Below are 22,690 nucleotides of genomic sequence, written 5' to 3' on the forward strand. Positions count from 1 at the left end.
ACAAGCTTAAACAAGATCATCGTAATCTACAACTAGCACAGCAAATCTGACTATTTGTTCGACACAACCTCAAGTATGGTAATGGTTTTGGTTTATATTGAAGATCTCATGATTATTGTGAGTAGTACTTCTGAAATTTAGAAGTTGAAAATTGCAATTACACCTACCATTAGACTTTCACATGAAAGATTGGGTCAACTCAATTACTTTCTTGGGGCGGAGATAGAGAGAACTGAGGGATGACTTTTACCCAAAGAAAAAATGCCTTCGATTTTTTTCAACAGGTATAAGATGATGAACTATAATGTTGTCAACACTTCTGCTGTGAATGAGGTCTGTCAACACCTTCATGACCCCTGAGGAGAATACTTATAGGCAGCCAAGAGGATTCTTTGAGCAATGTTCGGGGAACACAATTGATTATGGACTTCAGTATGGCGAACACGAAGGGGGAGATATTTTGGCAGAGGGGTATACTAATGCAGTGAGGACTGTTGATTCTCATATGTGCTGGCCTGTAATGAGTATTTGTGCTTGTGAATGGTTGTCTTGTATCATGGAGTAGTAAAAAGCAGTGAATTGTGCACGGTTTAGTGTAGAATGTGAATATAGAGCGATGACGTCAATCACACACAACTAAACTTACATGGATACGGCATCTTCTACTGGAACTGCTTTTGAAGTATGCGAATATATACTCCTTTTTGTGACAATCAATGCCATCGACATGTCAAGAATTATTTTTTACGCTACAATCAATCACATCTAGATCGTCTCTCACTTTGTTCAAGAGAATTTGAAAAAGGTGAAATGTTTTTTTTTTCTTTTTTTTTTGAAAAAAAAAACAGTGAAGTGCTTATTCTGCATTTATCTAGTCAAGAGCAGCTCCTAAATGTATTCTCAAATGGACTCGGCCCAGACCAATATGATAGCATGCGGAGAATGTTCAAAGGAATATTTTAGCTTTAGGTGGCATTCTAGAAAATATCATGCAGGGGTATTTTAGTCATTTTATGCATTCACGTGCATAGTTCATTGTATACTTCTTGTTCTAAATTATTGAAGGTCTCTCTCTCCCCATGGGTGGTTGAGTTCTTTCCTATTCTGCTCTTCTTAACATCAAGATTATATCAGAGTACATATTTAGTACCGTGGTTCATAAATTGTTGCTACTGCTCTTTGCCAGTATGAAATGTTGATTTGATTGATGTGCATTCTTGCTCAGGAAACAATTGTTCTGAGCTGAAATTATCTACTTAAGATTTATTTAGAGCTTGGAAGTAGTAAAACTATTCTCATTTTTTATATTTTTGTTACTAGCTGCCCTCAAATTTTGACCTATAAATTTAATTTTTTCCCAGTTGCGCGAGTATATTGATGACACGGAAGATTACATTAATATCCAGGTGACTACTTATACATGAAGAATTAGCTTTTATCCCTTCACTTTAATTAGGTGACAATCATTTGGATTAAGTGTATCAATTTTTTCTCTAATGTTATCTCTTTTGTTCTTCATTGCAGCTTGACAATCACCGTAATCAACTGATTCAGGTGCGGTTTTTAAGGACCTGATAATGAATGGACCTATTCATTCAATTATCTGCAGCATTTTTATCTTGACATTCTTGTATATTATTGTTGTAATTTCTTAATTGGAATGCATAGTTGAAGGCAAGGTTCTAAATTTCGGTTTCGGTCCCTACTGAAACCGATATTTTTTTTTTCAAATTTCGGTCATTTCGGCCTAAATCCAAACAGAAATCCGAAAATTTCAGGTTTTGGTCCCAACCGAAATCCGATATTAATATCGGATTTCGGCGGATTTCGGCCGAAATTTAAAACCAGGCTCTTCATGTCGATATCTGTTTCACACATTTTACAGAATTTATTTTACTTCTCAACCATGGGCAGACTTTGCACTCATACTAGATCACACTATCTTCCTCTTTGTTCATGAGGTGCATTTGATCCCACATTTGAATCCGTTTCCTTCTATTTGTCACAGTTAGAGCTCTTCCTGAGTTCTGGTACTGTTTGCCTCTCTATTTATTCCTTGGTTGCTGCAATATTTGGCATGAACATCCCATATACATGGAATCATAAAGCATACGCATTTAAATGGGTACGTACTTATCTTCTTTAGTGAGTTGGTCTATCTGTACTTAAAAAGCACGTTTTGTTTCCATTTGTAATCTTCTCACCTTTTTCCGGTTTATTGTTGAACAGGTGGTTGTCCTCGCAGGAATAGTTTGCACTGTCGTGTTTGTGTTTATTATTTCTTATGCGCGCCACAAAGGTCTTGTGGGCTCTTGATATCTAATACACTTACATTAGGAGTTTGAAAATTGATTCCACCTACGTGAGATAAATAAGGATGCTGTAATCTATATCAAGGTTAGACAAGACGTTCAGCCCCTTGATGCCTTTTTTCTTGTTTCCTTGCCATCATTTGTAATTGGTCCAAAAGTATCTGCTCAACATGGTATCCTTAGTTTTGGATGGTTTCTTGCTTTTTTCCCTCCTAGGAGAGGCTTTATCTCTTCTCTCATGCTTTTTGAATATTTCAGATTGGAGAACAGATGCAGCTGTCATTACTTCAAGGCATTGAGCAAATGGTGGTTCGATGATCGAAAACCAAATTTATTCGATCTCAGGTGCCAAATACCGATAATTGTTACTATAGTAGTTCTTTCTTATTCTTTTTGTGCTTATTCAATGATTCTTGCTGTCCGGATCAATGTCAAAACTCAAGCCAGATTGAATACTTGATTCACCTATATATGTAACATTTGTAGTTCAATTATTCAGAATAGGAAGTTCATCAAAGCGGTCCGTAGAGCACCGTTACTGATTAAAATTCAATTGTATGGAAGAGTTTTAATCTTGCTTTTGTATACTTGAGTTGTATCAGTACATGATACGTTTTTCCTAATTTATTGCCAGGGACTTGTTCTTGCTTTACAAACTTATGTATCTCTAGTCTAATTTAGTATCTCTAGAGGAACTAGTGTCTAGATCTGCTTTTGGAGCGAAAGTGCAGGTGTGGAATGGGTGACGGTGAAGACCGTTTCTCTAGAGGAGGCATGTGAATAAGTGTCGATTGATGAAAGGGAGAAAATACCCGCTTACGTCGTAAGTGGATACAATGCCCTTTTCATGTTAAAGTGGGAAACACAAAAAAGGAGGGGAAGTGATATATCCGACCCCTTTTTTTCTACTCGGGACAGCCATCACCAGTGTATCTGTGACTGCAGAGGGGCTAATGTACCTCACGTGGGAAGGATTCAATGGGCCTTATTGCCACGTACGCTGGAGCTGGCTGTCCCGGGTAAAGAAAAGTGGCGAATTTATCATTTCCCAAAAGGAAAGGTGGTGGATAAAGGTTAACTCGGAAAAAGAAGGCTTTGGGTGGAAAATTTAAATAGGTATGGAAACGGGGATTTTGTACGCGTATCCTAACATGCGTGGAAAATGAAGGAAGCATTTTCGCTCATTTCTCTTGGAGGACCTAGGGTTTCTCATCTCTGAATTTTCACCCAATAACATGTTATTGTTGTCATTGTTAAAAGGAAGAAGATTGTTATTGTGGATGTAATCGTTAGATTTCTACATGGTGGAATGAATGAAAAGAATATGAGATATGAGAAGATAGAATAGAGCTAGAGAATGCCTGAATGGGAAACAAAAGTTGCATTCTCCCCCTCACGATTTCACTTATAACTATTAATATAATACAAATGACCAATCTACCCTTAAGTGGAGTAAATACACTTAACGCTCCCCCTCAAGCTGGAATGTATATATCGTACATTCCTAGCTTGTTACAAGGATCCTTAACTTAGCAGGCCCTAATGATTTGGTGAATACAGCTGCAAGTTGGTCTACTGATCGAGTAAACATGGTACATATTTCTCCTCTTTGAATTCTCTGATGAATGAAGTGGCAAATCACTTCAGTGTGTTTGGTATGTTCATAGAAGACCGGGTTGGTAGCGATATGAATGACAGATTTGTTGTCACAATACAACCGTGCTGGACTTGAATGTGGAAATCCAATTTCTAAGAGAAAAGACCTCAACCAAATCAGTTCTCCACTCGTATATGACATAGCCCTGTATTTAGTTTCAGCACTTGACTTAGACACAATGTCTTGCTTCTTACTTGTCCAAGATATCATATTACCTCCAACAAAGCTACAATAACTTGTTGTGGTCCTCCTATCTGTAGGAGACCTTGCCCAGTCTGCATCAATGAACCCCTCTACTCTCTCATGGCCATTTTTCTTAAAGCATAAGCCTTTCACTTGTGTGCCCTTCAAGTATCTAACAATTTGAATCACTACTTCCCAATGGGATTTGCGAGGACAACACATAAAGTGACTAACTACCCCACAATGAATGAGATATCAAGACGGGTAACTGTCAAATAAATCAATTTTCCAACCATCCTTCGGTATCGACCTAGATCATCCAACAGGTCTCCTTGATTCGGATGGAGCTTCACATTAGGATCAATAGGCGTAGATGCTGGTTTTATCCCCATGGAACCTATCTACTCTAGAATATCCAAAGTGTACTTTCTCTATGACAAAGAGAGCTACCTCAATTCCAAAGAAGTATCTAAGAAGACCCAAGTCTTTTGTGGAAAACTCTCTTTGTAGAAAAATCTTTAATCTCTGTATACCCTCTTTGTCATTCCCTGTGATCACCATATCATCCACGTAAACGATCAAGAAGATATACCTAGCAGTGGACTGGTAGCTAAAAACAGAGATCAACAACGCACTGCTTCATGCCAAAGCGTAGGACTGCCTCACTGAACCTTCCAAACCAAGCCCTCAGAGGCTTTTTTCAGCCCATAAATTGCTTTCCTAAGGCGACAAACAGAGGAGCACATCTCCCCCTGAGCAACATACCTATGAGATTGCTCCATATATACCTCCTCAGTGAAATCCTATATACCTCCTCAGCTAGTTCGCCATGAAGGAAAGCATTCTTTACATCCAACTGATATAACGGTCAGCCACGATTAACAGCAATAGAGATCGAAACTCGAACCGAAGGTATCTTGGCCACAAGTGAGAATGTCTCATGATAATCCACCCAAAGGTCTGAGTATAGACTTTGGTCGCAAGACACGCTTTGAAGGTACTTAATAGTAAAGACCAAACGACACCCAACAGCTTGTGCTCCAGAGGGAAGAGAAACAAGTAGCCATATTTTAGTAGAATGGAGGGAACCCATCTCGGCCTCCATGGCAGCCCGCCAACCAGGATGAGCAAGAACCTCTAAAACTATCTTAGGCACAGAAAGAGTAGACACACTAGAGACAAAGGAACGAAAAAAGGGTGAAAGATGTTCATAGGAAACAAACTGTGAAATAGGGTGTGCAGTAGGACGAGAGAGTGCAAGAAGCAATAGGAGATTCATACCAAGTAGGAGAAGTACATGATGGAGAATCATCCGACTGAGGAAGAAGATTAGTGAGCGGAGATGATGGCCTGGCAGTGGGAAGAACAACTTGACTTGATCCACGTGTGTAGACTTTCGGCTCAGTGGTAGGAGGCTCTGTTGTAATCCCTGTAATAATCGTCAATGGAGTATTTTCCTGAGCAGTCTCCATAGGAGTAGGCGATAGCGGAAGGAGCAGACTGGACATCTCAACAAGAGCTTTAGGAGGATTTGAAGAATATGAGGTATCCTCAAAGAAGTGACATCTGCAGAGATAAAGATTTTTCGCAGTGTAGGGCTATAGCACTTGTAACCTTTTTTAGTACGAGAGTAACCTGAAACGATACATTTCTCAGCTCGAGGATCCAATTTATTAACTTTATGAGCTAATTTGTGAACAAAACAGGTACACCCAAAGACACGAGCAAGTAAGGGAAATGGATCACCTAATGGGTAGTGTCACGCCCCAAGCCCCCACCCTGGGTGTAGGACATGACAACGCCGTACACATGCAAGTCAAGTTCCACAAATGTACAAGGCTACATAGCAATAACAGAAATAACCTGGCATTTCATAAATAGAATATTAAAGTCTCAATTAATGTGGACCCAATAAAGTCAAATCAAATCTCAGCTCTCCCTTGAGTCAGAACAAAATAAAATAATAAGGTCTTTACATTTTATTCAAAGATCTCACTTCCTAATGAACTGAAAATAACTAATCTAATCTCCAAGCCAAATTCTGGTTCAAGTGCTAAGCGTCCTGTTCCTCGTTAACCTCACGAGGGTCAAGACCTGAAAAATGTTATATAACCACAGTCAGCTGAAAAGCTCAGTACATTATAAAGCACTACTCTAAGTACAGGTCTAAGCATGCCAAGGCTCAATATGGGTCAGATAGCAGAATCAAAGCTGAATACTGAGGTCTCAACTGAACAATAGGCACAACAATAATTATAGGTACATATTAAATAAATTTCTGAGTTAAAGGTGCATTAGAGCAATTCAATATCAAAGTTATGGTCAAAGCCAAAAAGGTGTTCAGAATTCAAATACACTTCAGAATCATCGGCATGGTCCCAAAGACATGTTATTGCCTACACCGACAGTCCACGGTGTTGAAACTAGTTCCTCAAAGTTCAGATACAAGTCGACACGGCCAGCATTTTATCCTACTGACGGGCCAGAAGTTCCAGTGTACTACCCCTACGGTGGGTTTCAGAGTTGCCAATTGTACTACGCCCATATGACAGGGTTTTAGAAATACCCAAGCCTCCACAGAAGTGTCCAGAAATAGGTTCAGAGATTCATATTCAAATAGTTCCAAAGATTCAAAATTCAAACCAATAGTTTCAAAGGTTCAGAATTTAGAACAATTATTTCAAAGGTTCAGAGTTCAGAACGGTTATTTCAAAGGTTTCGAGTTCAGAACAGTTATTTCAAAGCTTTAGAGTTCAGAACAATTATTGCAAATGTTTAGAATAGTAACAGTATCACACTAAATAGGCGAAGCAGAAATAGGCATGCTAGACTTAAGGCTATTTCAGAGGTTCCAAGGTATCAATACAGGGTTCCAAAGTCAATATCAATTCAAAGTGCATAGGGTTTAAGAAATACCCAAAGTAGTATGTTATTATGTACCTTATTGACGAAAACTTTTCCTTTTTCTTAATCACCTTAGTTACCTGCAATTAAGATGATGGATATTCTCCATGAGTTTCGTTATTAATTTCACTCTTACCAGACATATATGTCCTCCTACTGACATAAGACACCTTTTGGTGTCTTTTTGGAAAAGAATCGGTAAACCGTCCTAGGGTTCCTTTAGTATTTTAAACTTTTCATCACTATAGAGTCTCCAAAACTTTTTGAAAGTATTTTTAACAGAAAGAACACGTTTCCGGCAAATCCGTAGAGTACAAGAGCGTAAAAAATGGACAAGAAATGAATAAGTTATGAATTTTTGAAGTTTGAACTGCCGGGGAAAAACTGTCGCGCCAGACATCCTGGAATCTCTCAGTTTGCCCAACTACTTTCAGACAGACATTTGCCATTTTTGCCGGATGTCCGCCCCATCTGCGGACCTAGTTTTCCAACTGACAAAAACGCCCATCTAATTAGAGGGGAACGAAATTTTATAAGGGGGGCATTTTGGGTATTTACAGGTAGAGTGCAAAAAACGGTATTTGGTGAGACAAAACAAGAGAAGGAAGATGATTCCCTAACAAGCAAGCCGTGAGGGCTGCATCGCTCCAATAAAATTTAGGTACTCGCATCTATAACATGAGGGTGCGAGTCATATCCAATAAATATCGTATCTTCCTCTCAGCGACAACATTCTGCTGCGAAGTATAAGCACATAAAGTTTGATGTATAAGCACAAAAAGTTTGATGGAAAATGCCATGAGAATTAAGAAATTGGTGAAAACCACTACAGATAGAGAAATATTCTTTGGCATTATCAGTACGTAAGCAAGAAATAGAACATTTAAATTGATTAGCAATTTCAAAGTAAAAAGTACGAAGTGCACAAAAAACTTCAGAACGATCTTTTAATAGAAACAACCATGTAGCACGCGAGAAATCATCCACGAATATAATAAAATATCGAAAACTATATAATGAGACAGTTCTTGAAGGACCCCATAGGCCTGAATGAATAAGTTCAAAAGGTCGCAATGAGCGACGACTACCACGCGAAGGAAAAGACACTTGATGGTGCTTTTCCAACTCACAAGACTCACAAGTAAATGACTCAGCAAAACTAGTAATAAAAGATGATTTTCTAAGCTTCTCGGCAGGAGGGTGGCCCAATCGACAGTGCCACTGATATGCTTCAATTGAAGTATGAACAACACCAACAGGTCCCGAATCCAGATAGTTTAAGCCACCAATCTCATGGTCCAAGCCAATCCTCTTCCCAGTCTTCAGATCCTGAAAAATGCTATAAGAGGGAAAGAAAGAATCGGAACAATTTAGAGTTCGTGTCAATTGACGCACAGACAATAAATTAATTGGAAAGGAAGGAACATAAAGAACAGAAGATAAACAAAGGCTATTAGAGATGGAGACTACACCAACCCTGGAGATAGGTGATGTAGTTCCATCTGCTAATGCAACAGTATGAGGGGCACCAGAAGGGGCGGACTGGAAAGGAGACTAAAATTACATGTCATGTGATGAGATGCCCCTAAATCAATGAGCTATGATCCAGAAGCAGATCCAGAATGAAAACAAGACGAGCTCCTTGGCTGGGTAAAGTGGCACTGGGTTACTTGCCTCTATCACGTAGGTGACAAATTCCTCATATTCAACACAATTGACAAGCATAATTTTTGTAGGTGTTGATGTAGCAAGACGAACAAGAGCGGGGTGGGAATCATCAGAAGCCGCAACAAACGATAGTGGGTACAATATTGAGACCGAAGACCATGACCTCCCCTGAATTACAACCTCGCCCACGGCCAGCCCCATCATGTCCTCGACCACGACCACGACCACCACCATCACGACCACATCCAAATCACCCAAAAGCACGGCCGCGATCTCCACTAGTAGAAGTAAGAAGTGCAGACCCTTCAACACGCTGGTCACTAACCGGAGTAGCCCTCATGCGCTGTACATGAGAAAACGTGTCAGCAAGAGACGGAAGAGAGCCAGAACTGACGATCTGCTGGCGTAGTTGAAGATAATCGGGGCCTAAGGAGTCAAGATAGCGAACAACATGCAAGTCATCCTGACGCTTCGCAAGAACGATAGGATCTACTGTGAACGGCATAAGCAGGTCAAGCTGCTGATGAAGGGCAACATAAGAACTGTAATGTGCAATAGACATCTCTGCACAATTGAAACTAAGTCAGTCAAAGAAGAGATCACACATTCGTGTGACATTATCAGCGACAAAGTACAGGGTGGTTGCATGGTCCCAGACCTCCTTAGAGGAATCAAGATACATCATCTTAGCATCCACCTGGGGTTCGATACAACTCCATAGAAAAATCGGATGACTGCATCCTCTTGTTCCCAACTCTCTAGCCATTTGCTACGAAGACGAATCGTTTGGATTCATAACACCAACCAACAACAGTCATATCCACCACAATAATGCCGAAAACCACTAGCAGCAAGTAACTTCCAATACACAAAAAGACAATACTTATAAATTCAACACCAACCCAATATCAATCCAGGAACAATATGAACATCATAAAAAAAACATCTGACAACCACCAACAACAACGAAGGCCAATCACTAACCTGGGAAGACCATCATCACCAACCAATAATCATCAAGAACAGAATAAATGGCAACCAATGAATCATCAACAGTGATAAACACCACCACCACCACAATAATCACCACAACAAGCACCACCAACCAACATTCAACAATCTCCAATTTCTCCACCACCACCAACACCAACAATAATATCAACCAACCAACAATCACCAAGTGCGAACACCACAAGCAACAATCATCAACCAACCCAGCACCGACAACAATCAACCATCACCGCGATTAACGAACAACTAGCAATCACCAACAAGTAACAACAACCACAAATCCTCACAAGTGAAGTCACCAATAATCACTTTCGTATACATCAAAAGGCAGTTCCGGGACAAACAAAGGGTTAAGAAAACCCAACAAACATAGGAGAAATAAAGTAGGATCACCAACCAACATCCTGAACCGATAACGGAATAAAAGAGAATAAGAAAGAGGTTTAGAACATAAAGAAAGGGAGAATTAGGGACTCATTTGAAGAAAACACAAGGTCAAGGAAACATAACAACACAAGAAAGATAGAAAAATAATGTGAGAGAGGGTTCTAGGGTTAGGTTGGAGAGAAAAATTACATTTGGAAACTTTTAGGGTTATGGTTAAAAGTCAAAAGTGTGTTTTGAGAGGGAAAACTGGAAAAGAATTGGGTGAAAATCCAAAGGGATGTAAATTGGGGTGACGGCTAGGGTTGGAGGGTCTGCGGATGGGTTTTTGGATGGAAAACAATTGATGAGGGGGTCGGCGGCTAGGATTTAGGAAGGTTAGGGTTGGCGATTGAGAAGAGGGTAAGGGTTAGCGTGATGTGAGGGAAAGAAAAGGAGAAAAGTTAGGGTTTTATTGAAAAACCCAAAAGGGTTTGGCTAGGGTTTGATAGAAAAGGAGAAAAGAAAAGAAGAAGAAGAGGAAGATAATAATGGTACTTTTAACAAGAATGACTTCCACGTTTAGCTCTAATACCATGCTAGATTTCTACACGGTGGATTGAATGGAGAAAGCGAATATGAGATAAGTGGAGAAGAGAGAACAAAGATAGAGAATGCATGAATGGGAGAAGCAAACGTTGCGTTCTCCGAGAAAAGTTAGGGTTTTAGTGAAAAACCCCAAAGGGTTTGGCGAGGGTTTGAAAGAAAAGGAGAAAAGAAAAAAATAAGAGGAAGATAATAAAGGTACTTTCAACAAGAATGACTTCCACGTTTAGCTCTGATACCATGTTAGATTTCTACACGGTGGATTGAATAGAGGAAGAGAATATGAGATAAGTGGAGAAGAGAGAACAAAGATAGAGAATGCATGAATGGGAGAAGCAAACGTTGCGTTCTCCCCCTCACATTATCACTTTATATATACATATGAGGAAAGTGTTGGTGAGCTTAAGCTCACCAAACTTATGGTGAGCTTAAGCGCCCCAATCACATGGGTCCCACATTTTCTGTGGTGATCAAACCATTCATTTGCAAGGCCCTATCATAGATAGGGTGTGTACCAAAAATCAGCTCCATAAGATCATCCTAACCTCTCCATTTGTGGAGGATAAAAATGGGCAGATTTGTGGACAAATAATGTCTGTCCATTTTGACCTCTACAAATGGATGGGTTAGGATTATCCTATGGACCTGATTTTTGGTACACACCCCATCTATGTAAGGGCCTTTCAAATGAATGCTTTGGATCATCCTAACAAAGTAGGCCCCATTGTGATTGGGCGCTTAAGCTCACCAACACTTTCCTCTCTCTCTCTCTCTCTCTCTCTATATATATATATATATATATATATATATATATATATATGAAAATCCAAGGGTAGGCCCAAGTACTTACTTTAACGGCAACTTATGAGGAGGTAAAATTAGGTTACTAACAAGTTTTAAGCTTTTGAAAAACTCTAACCCAATTTAGAAGATTAAGAGATCAAAAATGAAATTAAGCACACAAGTTAAATCCTAAGTGCAATACAAAGGTAAAGCAAGAGATAAGAGAGAGTGCACCCGAGATTTAAAGTGGTTCGGTCCTCAAAACGCGAGGCCTACTCCACTCCACCAACCAAACCCGTTGATGGCTTCACTATTTGATCTTCTTAACTTCAGCGAAGATCGGTGCCGATTACAATTCCAATTGCCTTTAACCTTGGTGGCAATCCTCACCACGGCGAGTGGGCTCCGCTTCTCCGAACACTCGCCCGAATACAATCTTTTGAATAAAGAAAGAAAGAAACAAAAAATCCCTCACAAGGGTTTACAAGGTTTGTAGAAGATGTACAAATTTGAGCCTATGATCCAAATCCTAATTCTAGAGGATGAGAGGCATAAACAAGCTTGATTCACTCTTAGGATATTCCAATAGGTTTTTTAGAGTGTCAGGATTGATGGTTTGGAAGTTTAGAATACCCATATAAATAGAAAAACCAAATATGACCGTTTTAGGGGCATAGTCGTAAATCTGGCAAAATCCCCAACGGTCACAATTTTGTTCCCGACATAGTGGTCTCGGTGTTCGGAGAGATTTTCTCGAAGTTCTGAGAATTTCTCTCGGAGTTCCGGGAATACAAACAGAAGTTTGAAAAATGTTACTGGACCATTTCTAGGAGCTCCGTGAATTCTCTCGAAGTTCCGAGAAGCCTATTTCCAGCAGATTTTCAATTCATGTTTTTGGGCTTCCAACTCTACACCAAGTTGAAATTGTTATGAGGGTTCCAAAGTGTTGGAACATCACAAGGACAATCACTTAAACATTTTAGGGTGTGTGAGATTACTTTATTTATGCCTCTAAACACTTAAACTAGGATTGGATCTTATACATTCTAAAATGACTTCGATCTTCAATTGTGATGCTTTAAGTCTTCATGCGTCTTGGATCTCCGATGTCTTTGGCCTTCCGAATGCGGTCCAATGAGAGCTTCTTGGCCTCAATCCAAGCAATCTTGACTTTACACACTTATGATCTACAACTTAGACATTCAAACACATTAGTGATATAAAATCACTTGTGTATTGGAATCATCAAAAGAAGATGGGAATGCCAAGGTGGGAACTATTGGGCTTACAATCTCCCCCTTTTTTATGATGACAAGCACAAGAGATTTTCCAATAAAAGCTTACATATATTTTCTTACACTAGATTTTTCTCCCCCTTTGGCATCAATAAAAAAGATGGGGTAAAAGAAAATCAAAGGGATAAAATTTTCAATTTTAAGCTCCCCCTTTTTCAAGGAAAAAGACAAACATAGAACTCCTCATATTTAGAGTTTTTATTCAACACAAGAGGGGATATTTAACCAACCATAAAAAGATATTCAATTTTAAGTGCAAGCCCATAATCTAAACATATATGAAGAGAATCATATGGGGGCTTTAGGAACCCAAGATTTCTTGGTTCCACCACAATCCCTAATCTTAGATGCACATTGGAATTGGTAGTGACTATTGATTCCACAATAATGGCATCTAACATGAGGGTTAGATAGACTAGTCCTATCATAAAATACATGATTAGGTCTATGACTAGCCTTCTTCAAGATTATGTCAATAATTTTATCACCATTTAGGAATCCATAGAGACATAATCTTAACCTTTCATTTTCATTATGAAGATGGGTTATTTGATTTAGAAAATCATTAGTGTCATCTTCATAAGATTTGGAAGAGCTTGCCACATTTTGGATTTGGCAAGTTTTCTCATCCAAACTACCCTTAAGGGTTTTAATCTTAAGTTTAAAATTTTTAATTTGTGCTTGAGATTTAGATATGGAAGAAGATGACTCATTTTTCAAAATATCAAGTTCATTTTCTAATTTTGAAATAGATTTTTTAAGAACTTTATTTTTTGAAATTTGAGAATGCAAAGTAATGCACAATTCATCATAAGATATGTTTCCACTATCATTACTTGATGAATTACAAGAGGGGTTAAAATTTACCTCATCTTCATGGGTGAGTGCCATGAAGCAAAGATCATCATTATTAGCTTCCCCTTCACTTGAGCTTTTTCCCGAGGTGCTAGAAGCATCCCAAGCGGCTACAAGACCCTTATTATTCTTCCAATCCTTCTTGTTTCCCTTGTACTTTGAGGAAGATGAGTTGAGAAGAGGACACTCCGGTCTTTTGTGTCCCGTCTTCTTACAATTATAGCATCTAATTCCTCCTTCTACTTCATTTTCTTCTTTCTTCTTCTTTTTATCATTTTTATGCTTCTTTCTCCACAAGCTTTTGAATTTTCTCAAAGCTTCTTCTTCATCACTATCCGCCTCATTTGAGGAAAATGAGTCCGCTTTGGAGGCCTTTAGAGCTAGATATCGACTTTCTTTTTCTCTCTCTTTCGGCTTCTTCTCTTCTTGACGGCTAGTGAGGAGCATCTCATGAGTGATAAGAGATCCTATAAGCTCCTCCATAGTTAGCGTCTTGAGATCCTTTGATTCTTGTATAGCGGTGACCTTTGGATCCTAATGTGGAAGAAGTGACCTAAGCAACTTACCCACAAGCTCATCAGTAGGATAAGATTTACTAAAATTAGCTAATTCATTTGATATTTTAGAAAATTGGGTATACATTTCGAAAATACTTTCATTTTGACCCATTCTAAACATTTCATATTTGCTCTTTAACAAGTTTATTTTGGAATCCTTGACTTGTGATGTTCCCTCATGGGTAATGGCAAGAGTATCCCAAATAACCTTGGCGGAATAAAAAAGAGCTACTCTATTAAACTCAATCGTAGATAAGGCGCAAAACAAAGAGTTTATAGCTTTGTAATTTAAATTTGCATGCCTTTTCTCTACAACATTCCATTTTTCATATGTTTTGGAAGGCAAAGTGTATCCATTTTCAACAATATGCCAAAGCTCCACATCTATCGAAAGAAGATAGATGCGCATCCTTGTCTTCCAATGTCCATAGTTTGACCCATCAAAGAAAGGAGGTCTAGTTGTGGAATGGCCTTCCAGAAGTCCGGTTCCATTTATGTTTGCCATTTCACAATTAGAAAGTTGCCAATGATCTTATGATCTTTCCCTTGTTAAAATTTTAAAAAAAAATTTACCAAAGATTTTAAGAAAAGAAAATCTTTTAAGAGCCAAGGCTCTAATACCAAGTGAAAATCCAAGGGTAGGCCCGAATACTTACTCTAACGGCAACTTATGAGGAGGTAAAATTAGGTTACTAACAAGTTTTAAGCTTTTGAAAAACTCTAACCCAATTTAGAAGATTAAGAGATCAAAAATGAAATTAAGCACACAAGTTAAATCCTAAGTGCAATGCAAATGTAAAGCAAGAGATAAGAGAGAGTGCACCCGAGATTTAAAGTGGTTCGGTCCTCAAAACGCGAGGCCTACTCCACTCCACCAACTAAACCCGTTGATGGCTTCACTATTTGATGTTCTTAACTTCGGCGAAGATCGGTGCCGATTACAATTCCAATTGCCTTTAACCTTGGTGGCAATCCTCACCAAGGAGAGTGGGCTCCGCTTCTCCGAGCACTCGCCCGAATACAATCTTTTGAATAAAGAAAGAAAGAAACAAAAAATCCCTCATAAGGGTTTACAAGGTTTGTAGAAGATGTACAAATTTGAGCCTATTATCCAAATCCTAATTCTAGAGGATGAGAGGCATAAACAAGCTTGATTCACTGAGGATATTCCAATAGGTTTTTTAGAGTGTTAGGATTGATGGTTTGGAAGTTTAGAATACCCATATATATAGAAAAACCAAATATGACCGTTTGAGGGGCATAGTCATAAATCTGGCAAAATCCTCAATGGTCACAATTTTGTTCCCGACATAGTGGTCTCGGAGTTCCGAGAGATTTTCTCAGAGTTCCGGCAATACAAACAGAAGTTGGAAAAATGTTACTGGACCATTTCTCGGAGCTCCGAGGAATATCTCGGAGTTCTGAGCTCGGAGCTCTGAGAAGCCTATTTCCAGCAGATTTTCAATTCATGTTTTTGGGCTTCCAACTCTACACCAAGTTGGGATTGTTATGAGGGTTCCAAAGTGTTGGAACACCACAAGGACAATCACTTAAACATTTTAGGGTGTGTGAGATTACTTTATTTATGCCTCTAAACACCTAAACTAGGATTGGATCTTATACATTCTAAAATGACTTCGATCTTCAATTGCGATGCTTTAAGTCTTCATGCGTCTTGGATCTCCGATGTCTTTGGCCTTCCGAATGCGGTCCAATGAGAGCTTCTTGGCCTCAATCCAAGCAATCTTGACTTTACACACTTATGATCTACTACTTAGACATTCAAACACATTAGTGATATAAAATCACTTGTGTATTGGAATCATCAAAAGAAGATGGGAATGCCAAGGTGGGAACCATTGGGCTTATATATATATATATATGGAAAAAGGTTTAGGAGCTCGAGCGCAGATATCTTATCTGCGCTCGAGTGCTGATAAATCATGTGGGCCTGTTAGCCCAAGGGTTCCCCATGGGTTCATTCAATCACATTGTTTTGATGATTAATAAACAGAAATTGATTAGTCTTTTATGGACTAATTGTTTGCCTTGAGTGTTGTGCTACGGAAAAGAAATTCACAGGTTAATCTATGATAGCACCAAAACACACAGATGGCCTATGCTTGAAGATGAACCAAACAAAGGACAAAGGAGCTAGAGCATACTTGGACAAACCATCCTTGAAGGATCAACCAAGGAGAAGCTCATCACAATCATCTCAAAGCATTGAACACACAAATGAAGATCATGAAGGCCAAAGCCTGTGGATCAACAACTAGTAAATGAGCTTGAACCAAATGGTGGCATCATCCTTGAAAGGTGTAAAAGAAAGAAACTCAACTTTGAAGATCCCAAAGCAAGCCAAGCACCACATTGAAGATCAAATGAAGATCGGCTCAAGAGAAGTTCAAGAAAGTACATAGAATGGTAGTATGTATCTCCTTTGTCTCTTGCATTTTCTCTTAATCAAGGCACATCTTAAAACCCCTTAAATATATATTTTTCAAAGAGACTAACACACCCTTTAAGGACTTAAATGAATAACTGAATGGCCATGGTGGTGTACCAACATGTTGGGAGCCATATGGCATTCAACACAACATTAAATAAATAGAGTTCTGAAGAAACAACCTGGACCAGCAACTAAATCCTATCAAAACTTGTTTAAAATATTTTCAAATATTTTTTAAAATATTTTTAACAGATAGCTCTCATTTTTCTTATATCCGTAGAGAATAAGAACGTCGAAATCTGATAAGAAACGAAGGAGATATAAATTTTACAAAATCGAAAAATCCTGCTGGAAATCCAGTTTCGGAATTCCGAGAATTGTCATCGGAATTCCGAGACATTTTCTCGGAACTCCGAGAAAGCCCCTGGACTCAAAAAAAGAAGAAGCTGTTGGGTGGTCTAACGGTTAGTTGACTGTTTGACCTGAAAATGTCTGTTTTGCTCTTGAAACGGTCATATTGAGTTGTGACTTCATATATACCTATTCAAAGGGTCCAAAAAAGAAAATGAACATTCTCTAACTCAATTAAACACTTGAAAATCATTTGGCCATTATTTTTTGGTAAAATCTCTCTCCATCTCACTTGTGCTTTGATCTTGAGGAATTCTTTTGAGATTGGATTAGGCTTTAGTTGTAATTATTTTTGAGAGATTCTTGTGAGCTTTACATTGTATCAAGCCTTCAAGAGGCTAAAGAGTGTGCTTCTTCTATCTTCTTCTTCATTGTAAACTTGGCAACAAAGGGCACCGTATTTAAGACCCTTGGAGCTTGGACGCTCGGATTGTACTTGTCGAAATGAACGCCGTATTTAAGTTCCTTGGAAGATAGTGGATTCCTCAATGAGACAAAACTTGAGAAGTGTGGAGTAGGTCTCGGGGTTAAGACCGAACCACTATAAATCTTCGTGTCTCTTGTGTGGTATTTATCTCTCTCTCACCCTCACTCTTATTTGTCCTTGCATTTATACACTTAGAATTGAGTGAGTAGTTAGCATTGGTAATTAACTTGCTTCTCTAGTACCTTGCTAATTAGCCATTTTAATCTTGTTAATTAAGTTTGCATGAACCTTCTACCAAGTGTTTGATAAAAGGCCTAAAAGAAACCATTCATCTTATTCATTTATCTTGTTATGGGATTTATATTATATTTGTAATCTTTAATCATCCACCAACTATTTTGATAAAAAGATTAAAAATGAAATAATCAACTAGGGTTTTCAAAAGTCACCTAATAAGTATTTATTAAAAAGGTCTAAGAGAGAATATCTACTTAAGCTTTTGAAAACTAACTAATCTTGCAAAAGTTTTTAAAGAGGATAATATTTTTTTAAAGACACCCAATTCACCCCCTCTTGGGTTGCCTATTGGAATTTCACTTGGTATCAGAGCTAAAGGCTCTTCTATAGATTTTTGAACTTTCAAATTTCTTCAAGAGAAAAGATCTATATTGGCAACCTAATGGCTTCTAGACTTCCTTGTTTTGATGGAACCGACTATGGATCTTGGTCGATCCGTATGATGTGTTATCTTAAGAGTCTAGATAGTGAATTATTAAAAGTAATTGAAAATGACTTTGTATTAAACTCCAAATCTAAGAGAATTAGTGAATATGATAAAAGATTATATTGCTTGAACTCAAAAGCTATGAATGCCATATGTTGTGCCTTACCTTCTCATATGTTTGATAAAAAAGCTAATTGTAAAAATACCAAAGAAATATGGACCTCACTTGAAAATATTTTTAATGTAAAATATTTTATGGCATTAGAAAACAATAATGAAGAAGATAATGATAAGGATGAGTCTCTTACAATTGATGAACTTCTTGATGGATGTGAGAAACTAAATGATGCCTTAAATCTTGAAGTCTCAAAGAATCAAAAACTTAAAAACTCTTTCAACTCAATTTCTAAGGAATTTGAAAATCTTGAAAATGACTATCAAAATTTGCTTAAAGAAGAAAGGAAATTAATTGAAAACAACAAAAAAATAGAAAAGAAAATAAAGGAATTAAAAACAAAAGAAGAGAAATAATAGGTAAACACATCTCATAAACTAAATATTCTAAAAGAAGAAATTGAAAAGATAAAATTAAAAAAAGAAAGACTAGAGTTGGAAAACAAATCCCTACAAGAAATGAATGCTAAACATGTTTGTGTATCTATGCATTCTTGTAGTTGTTCATCTAGATCCTCATCTACCTATTCTTATGATTCATGTGATTATTGTGGCAGATTAGGTCATCACAAATCTATGTGTAGACTTAGGTTTGTGAAGTCTTGCAAGTATGTGTGGATTAGAAAAGATGATTTTCTTCATAGAACAAACTTGAGTGGACCCAAGATGGTTTGGGTTCCAAAATCCCTTACTTGATCTATTTATGACTTAGTAGATGTCGGGATGTGCTTCAATATTTATATCATATGAAAATGGTTGTTTGGATACAAAAATATCTATCTTGCATGAATGCCATGTATCCATATTTTGTGCTTAAATGTTTATCTTTTTGAAAATTCAAAGTCTATATGCTTAAAACTTGATTTGTATTAGACTTTGACACATTGCACTAAATTGTTATATCTATTGAAAAATGTTCCCTAGATATCTCACTTGATGTCTAGTTTATGTTTGAGCTAAAATTGTCAAATCCCATGGAATGTATACTTCTAGATATAATATGCTTGATTCCCATGTATCTAGTTAATCTTGAGCTTAAATGCCATATCCCTTGAGTTTATTTGGGTGCTAGATGTCACATTATTATTTTCTTGCATCTAGCCTCATATGTGTTTTAAAGATCACAACTTTTTTGAAAGAAACAACTTATAGATACAATAGACTTATATTGTTTGATTTTTTTGTATCTATATGTACTACTCTAAGTGCACACACTAAGACTTAGATCCTTTTGCACTTAGTAGCCATCCACATGACATGCCACTCTAAAACTTAATGTGAAAACCATAGTTGGTCCTTCATGATTTTCAACCCCTCTTTGCCCATGAGTTCATGATAAACTCACAAGTCATATCCTTCATATTTGAACTCTAGTTTTGGACACAATTGATATGTGCTAGATTATTTGGTATTTAATGTATTTATAATATTACTTCTAACAAATCTATGGATCTATATGCCATATCTAGGAAAATCAATGAATATCCTTCCTTAGACATCTTTCTTGCCCTAGGTGAGCAAATATGGTTCCAAGTCCCTATGCACCTAGTTGTCATGTGCTAGATTATTTGGTATTTAATGTATTTATAATATTACTTCTAACAAATCTATGGATCTATATGCCATATCTAGGAAAATCAATGAATATCCTTCCTTAGACATCTTTCTTGCCCTAGGTGAGCAAATATGGTTCCAAGTCCCTATGCACCTAGTTGTCCTTCACCCACTCATAAGACTTTTCTATTATGACCTAAAGTGTCATCACTATATATAATATGAAGTCTTTGATGAGTCATGTGTATTTGTATTCCTAAAAGCTTATAATGAACTCGCATGATTAGTATGGAATTAGAAACTTAGATAACATGTATTTAGTCATGGTAGTTCTTCTTTCGAATACATATGTCCAAGGTGTTTACTTGATATTTATCTTTAGAGTCATTGGATCCATCCTTAGATTCTTATAGAATATATTTTGTAGGAAAAATTAAAAATGATCTAGATTTAATGTATTTAAGTAAAATTGAAAACATCTTGTGAATCTAGCATCTTATTTAGGTATATTTCACATTGGTGGTTAATACCCTATGCCTTGTGATGGGAACATGTGTCTCCCACACATTTTGGTTTTCCTATGGGCTTATGCACTTTGTGCTTAATGCTTTGTCTTTATATTGGTGGTTTATGGATGTAAATGCAAATGTTTGGACCATGCACCTTATATGTCATGTTCTTTATGTCCAAACATGGTAGACTATCCATGGATGTTTTGATATAAATTATATCTTCCTCATGATTACCCATAGTGGTATACTCTCACTCATGAGCCATGGATGTCTCTCTTGGACATGGTACTTTATTGTCCATTCTTCTATGTCTAAGTCATATAGAATTGAGCCAAATTGGTATATTTAAATAATCTATAGCTATCACCCCTGGTTGGTAGTATCTACATAATTGAGATGTCAAATCTTAACCTTAAAAGCTACTCAATTGGTGCCCATAGCCCACTTTGATCAAAGGGGGAGTCGGTACCTTCACAATAATTAAAATACTTAATCAATTGGCCTTGTGCCACCATCTCAATCGGCCTTGTGCCACTATCTCAATCATGAATAGGTATATGTATTTGTGTGATCTTCCTAGCTTGTTTGTATGCTATATACTTAGGGAAGATATTTTAAAATTGTAGAAAATGATATTACACTTAGGGGGAGCATGAGCCAAAAATTGCAAATCTTTTGTGCTATGCTTGTTTATCATGATGAGCTAGACTATGACTATCATTTTGATCATGATAAACTGACACTTAGAGAGTAAGTGTCATTGTAGCCCAAGGGTTGAGTCTAACTTGGTATCTTTTGGAAAATATATCCAAAAATTCTTGGAGTCTATGTGAGGACAACCCTTTGGATTTATGCATTGCATGAGTTTTTTTCAAAGGGAGAGCTTTAAAGTTAGTCTTGTCCTCTATGTCCTATCATATGATTCTAAATGTGTATATCATTCTTTATATGATAAGTACACTCATTTATAGCATGGTTGCTTCATATGGGTTGTTTTGACATTATCTTGTGCTTGTATGTGTATTTTGAGTTTAAGACAAGTATGCCCATAGCCTAAATTTTAAGGTCATATCCTATTAGGCTTCATACTTACCTTGGATCGTATATTTGATTTCATTTGGTATCATTTTGGTATCAATATGTGGTAATTATCATTCCAATGATAAGTTTCCATTCTAGTGGTCTACCTTGTGTATTCCCTAGAATCTTTTTCATATGATCTTTCTTAGAGTTGTTTATCTTATTTCCTATGATTAGACATCCTTATCTTGTGTTTCTAAAGTTATTTAGTATATATAATCATGATAATTTTCTTTGTTAGCCATGTATTCACTTTCATACCTTTGGTCTATTGTGTCATGTCATGCCTTGCCATATAGGTTTCACCTAAGGCCAATGACAAAGACAAAGGGGGAGAGCTTACGAGTGTTATATTTAGAATCATATGGACCATAATGACTTGTGTGCATTGTCCATTTTAATATTCCCCACATATTTGTGCTTTCACTTTCATATCTTTAACAAAAAAGGGGGTTTCATGATCAACTTTTTGAATTTTGTGCTAAAACCTTAATATCATTGTTGATCCTCATTAATAGAAGTATATTACACTTGCTCATCCTAATTTCTATGAAGTTGAGTGGTTATCATGTGTGCTTTTACCTTTTCACTCATGTACCCATGATATACTTCACTGTCATGTCATGAAATGTGCTAAAAGTTAACCATATGCATGACAATTCAAAAGGGGGAGTTCTTAACTTTCATTATATCTATTCTTGCTTTTCATGATAAGTTTATAACTACACATGACCTCATGATAAGATTCTAATAGAAATTTAAATAATTGGGGCTTATAAGTCTAAAACTTGCTTAATTTCTTTCATGATAAGTAGAATATAAGCTTTAACTTGCTAATATATTATTATATTATGGGTCATAGGGTAGATTTATGTTGGATTTATACATATACTAAGATATACCCTAAAAATTTGTGCTAAAATAGGAAGTCTCTTTGTTTTCTCAACATAAGCTTGATTTGTCTTGTGTGTATTCATTTCCTATGTTGTTTGTCTTTTATCATGCCATACATACTTTAATTTTAATTGGTAAATCATGATAAGAAGTTAGGGGAGCATCTAGTTTGATTGAAAATCTTTGATGCATTGATATTGTGCTTAATTGTGTATCCTTCCTTTTTGCTTATGCCAAAAGGGGGAGAAGTATGAAATTGATTAGATTG

At 37.2% G+C, this 22,690-nt stretch overlaps 1 protein-coding gene across 1 annotated transcript in view; it reads left to right on the forward strand.

Moving 5' to 3' along the window:
* Window positions 1–2,968, forward strand: part of LOC143885320 (magnesium transporter MRS2-I-like) — a 43,284-nt gene extending 40,316 nt beyond the window's left edge. Inside the window, exons 8-12 of the mRNA XM_077389432.1 lie at window positions 1,362–1,406; window positions 1,525–1,554; window positions 2,009–2,125; window positions 2,230–2,397; window positions 2,571–2,968. Of these exons, the coding sequence (XP_077245547.1) occupies window positions 1,362–1,406; window positions 1,525–1,554; window positions 2,009–2,125; window positions 2,230–2,316 (279 nt within the window). The 3' untranslated portion in view covers window positions 2,317–2,397; window positions 2,571–2,968. The remainder of the gene's footprint in view (window positions 1–1,361; window positions 1,407–1,524; window positions 1,555–2,008; window positions 2,126–2,229; window positions 2,398–2,570) is intronic.
* Window positions 2,969–22,690: the final 19,722 nt, after the last annotated feature.

Source organism: Tasmannia lanceolata, unplaced genomic scaffold (genome assembly GCF_043159265.1).
Source record: "Tasmannia lanceolata isolate RefF3 unplaced genomic scaffold, GAP_Taslan_0.1 ptg000008l, whole genome shotgun sequence".
NCBI classification, from domain to species: Eukaryota; Viridiplantae; Streptophyta; class Magnoliopsida; order Canellales; family Winteraceae; genus Tasmannia; species Tasmannia lanceolata.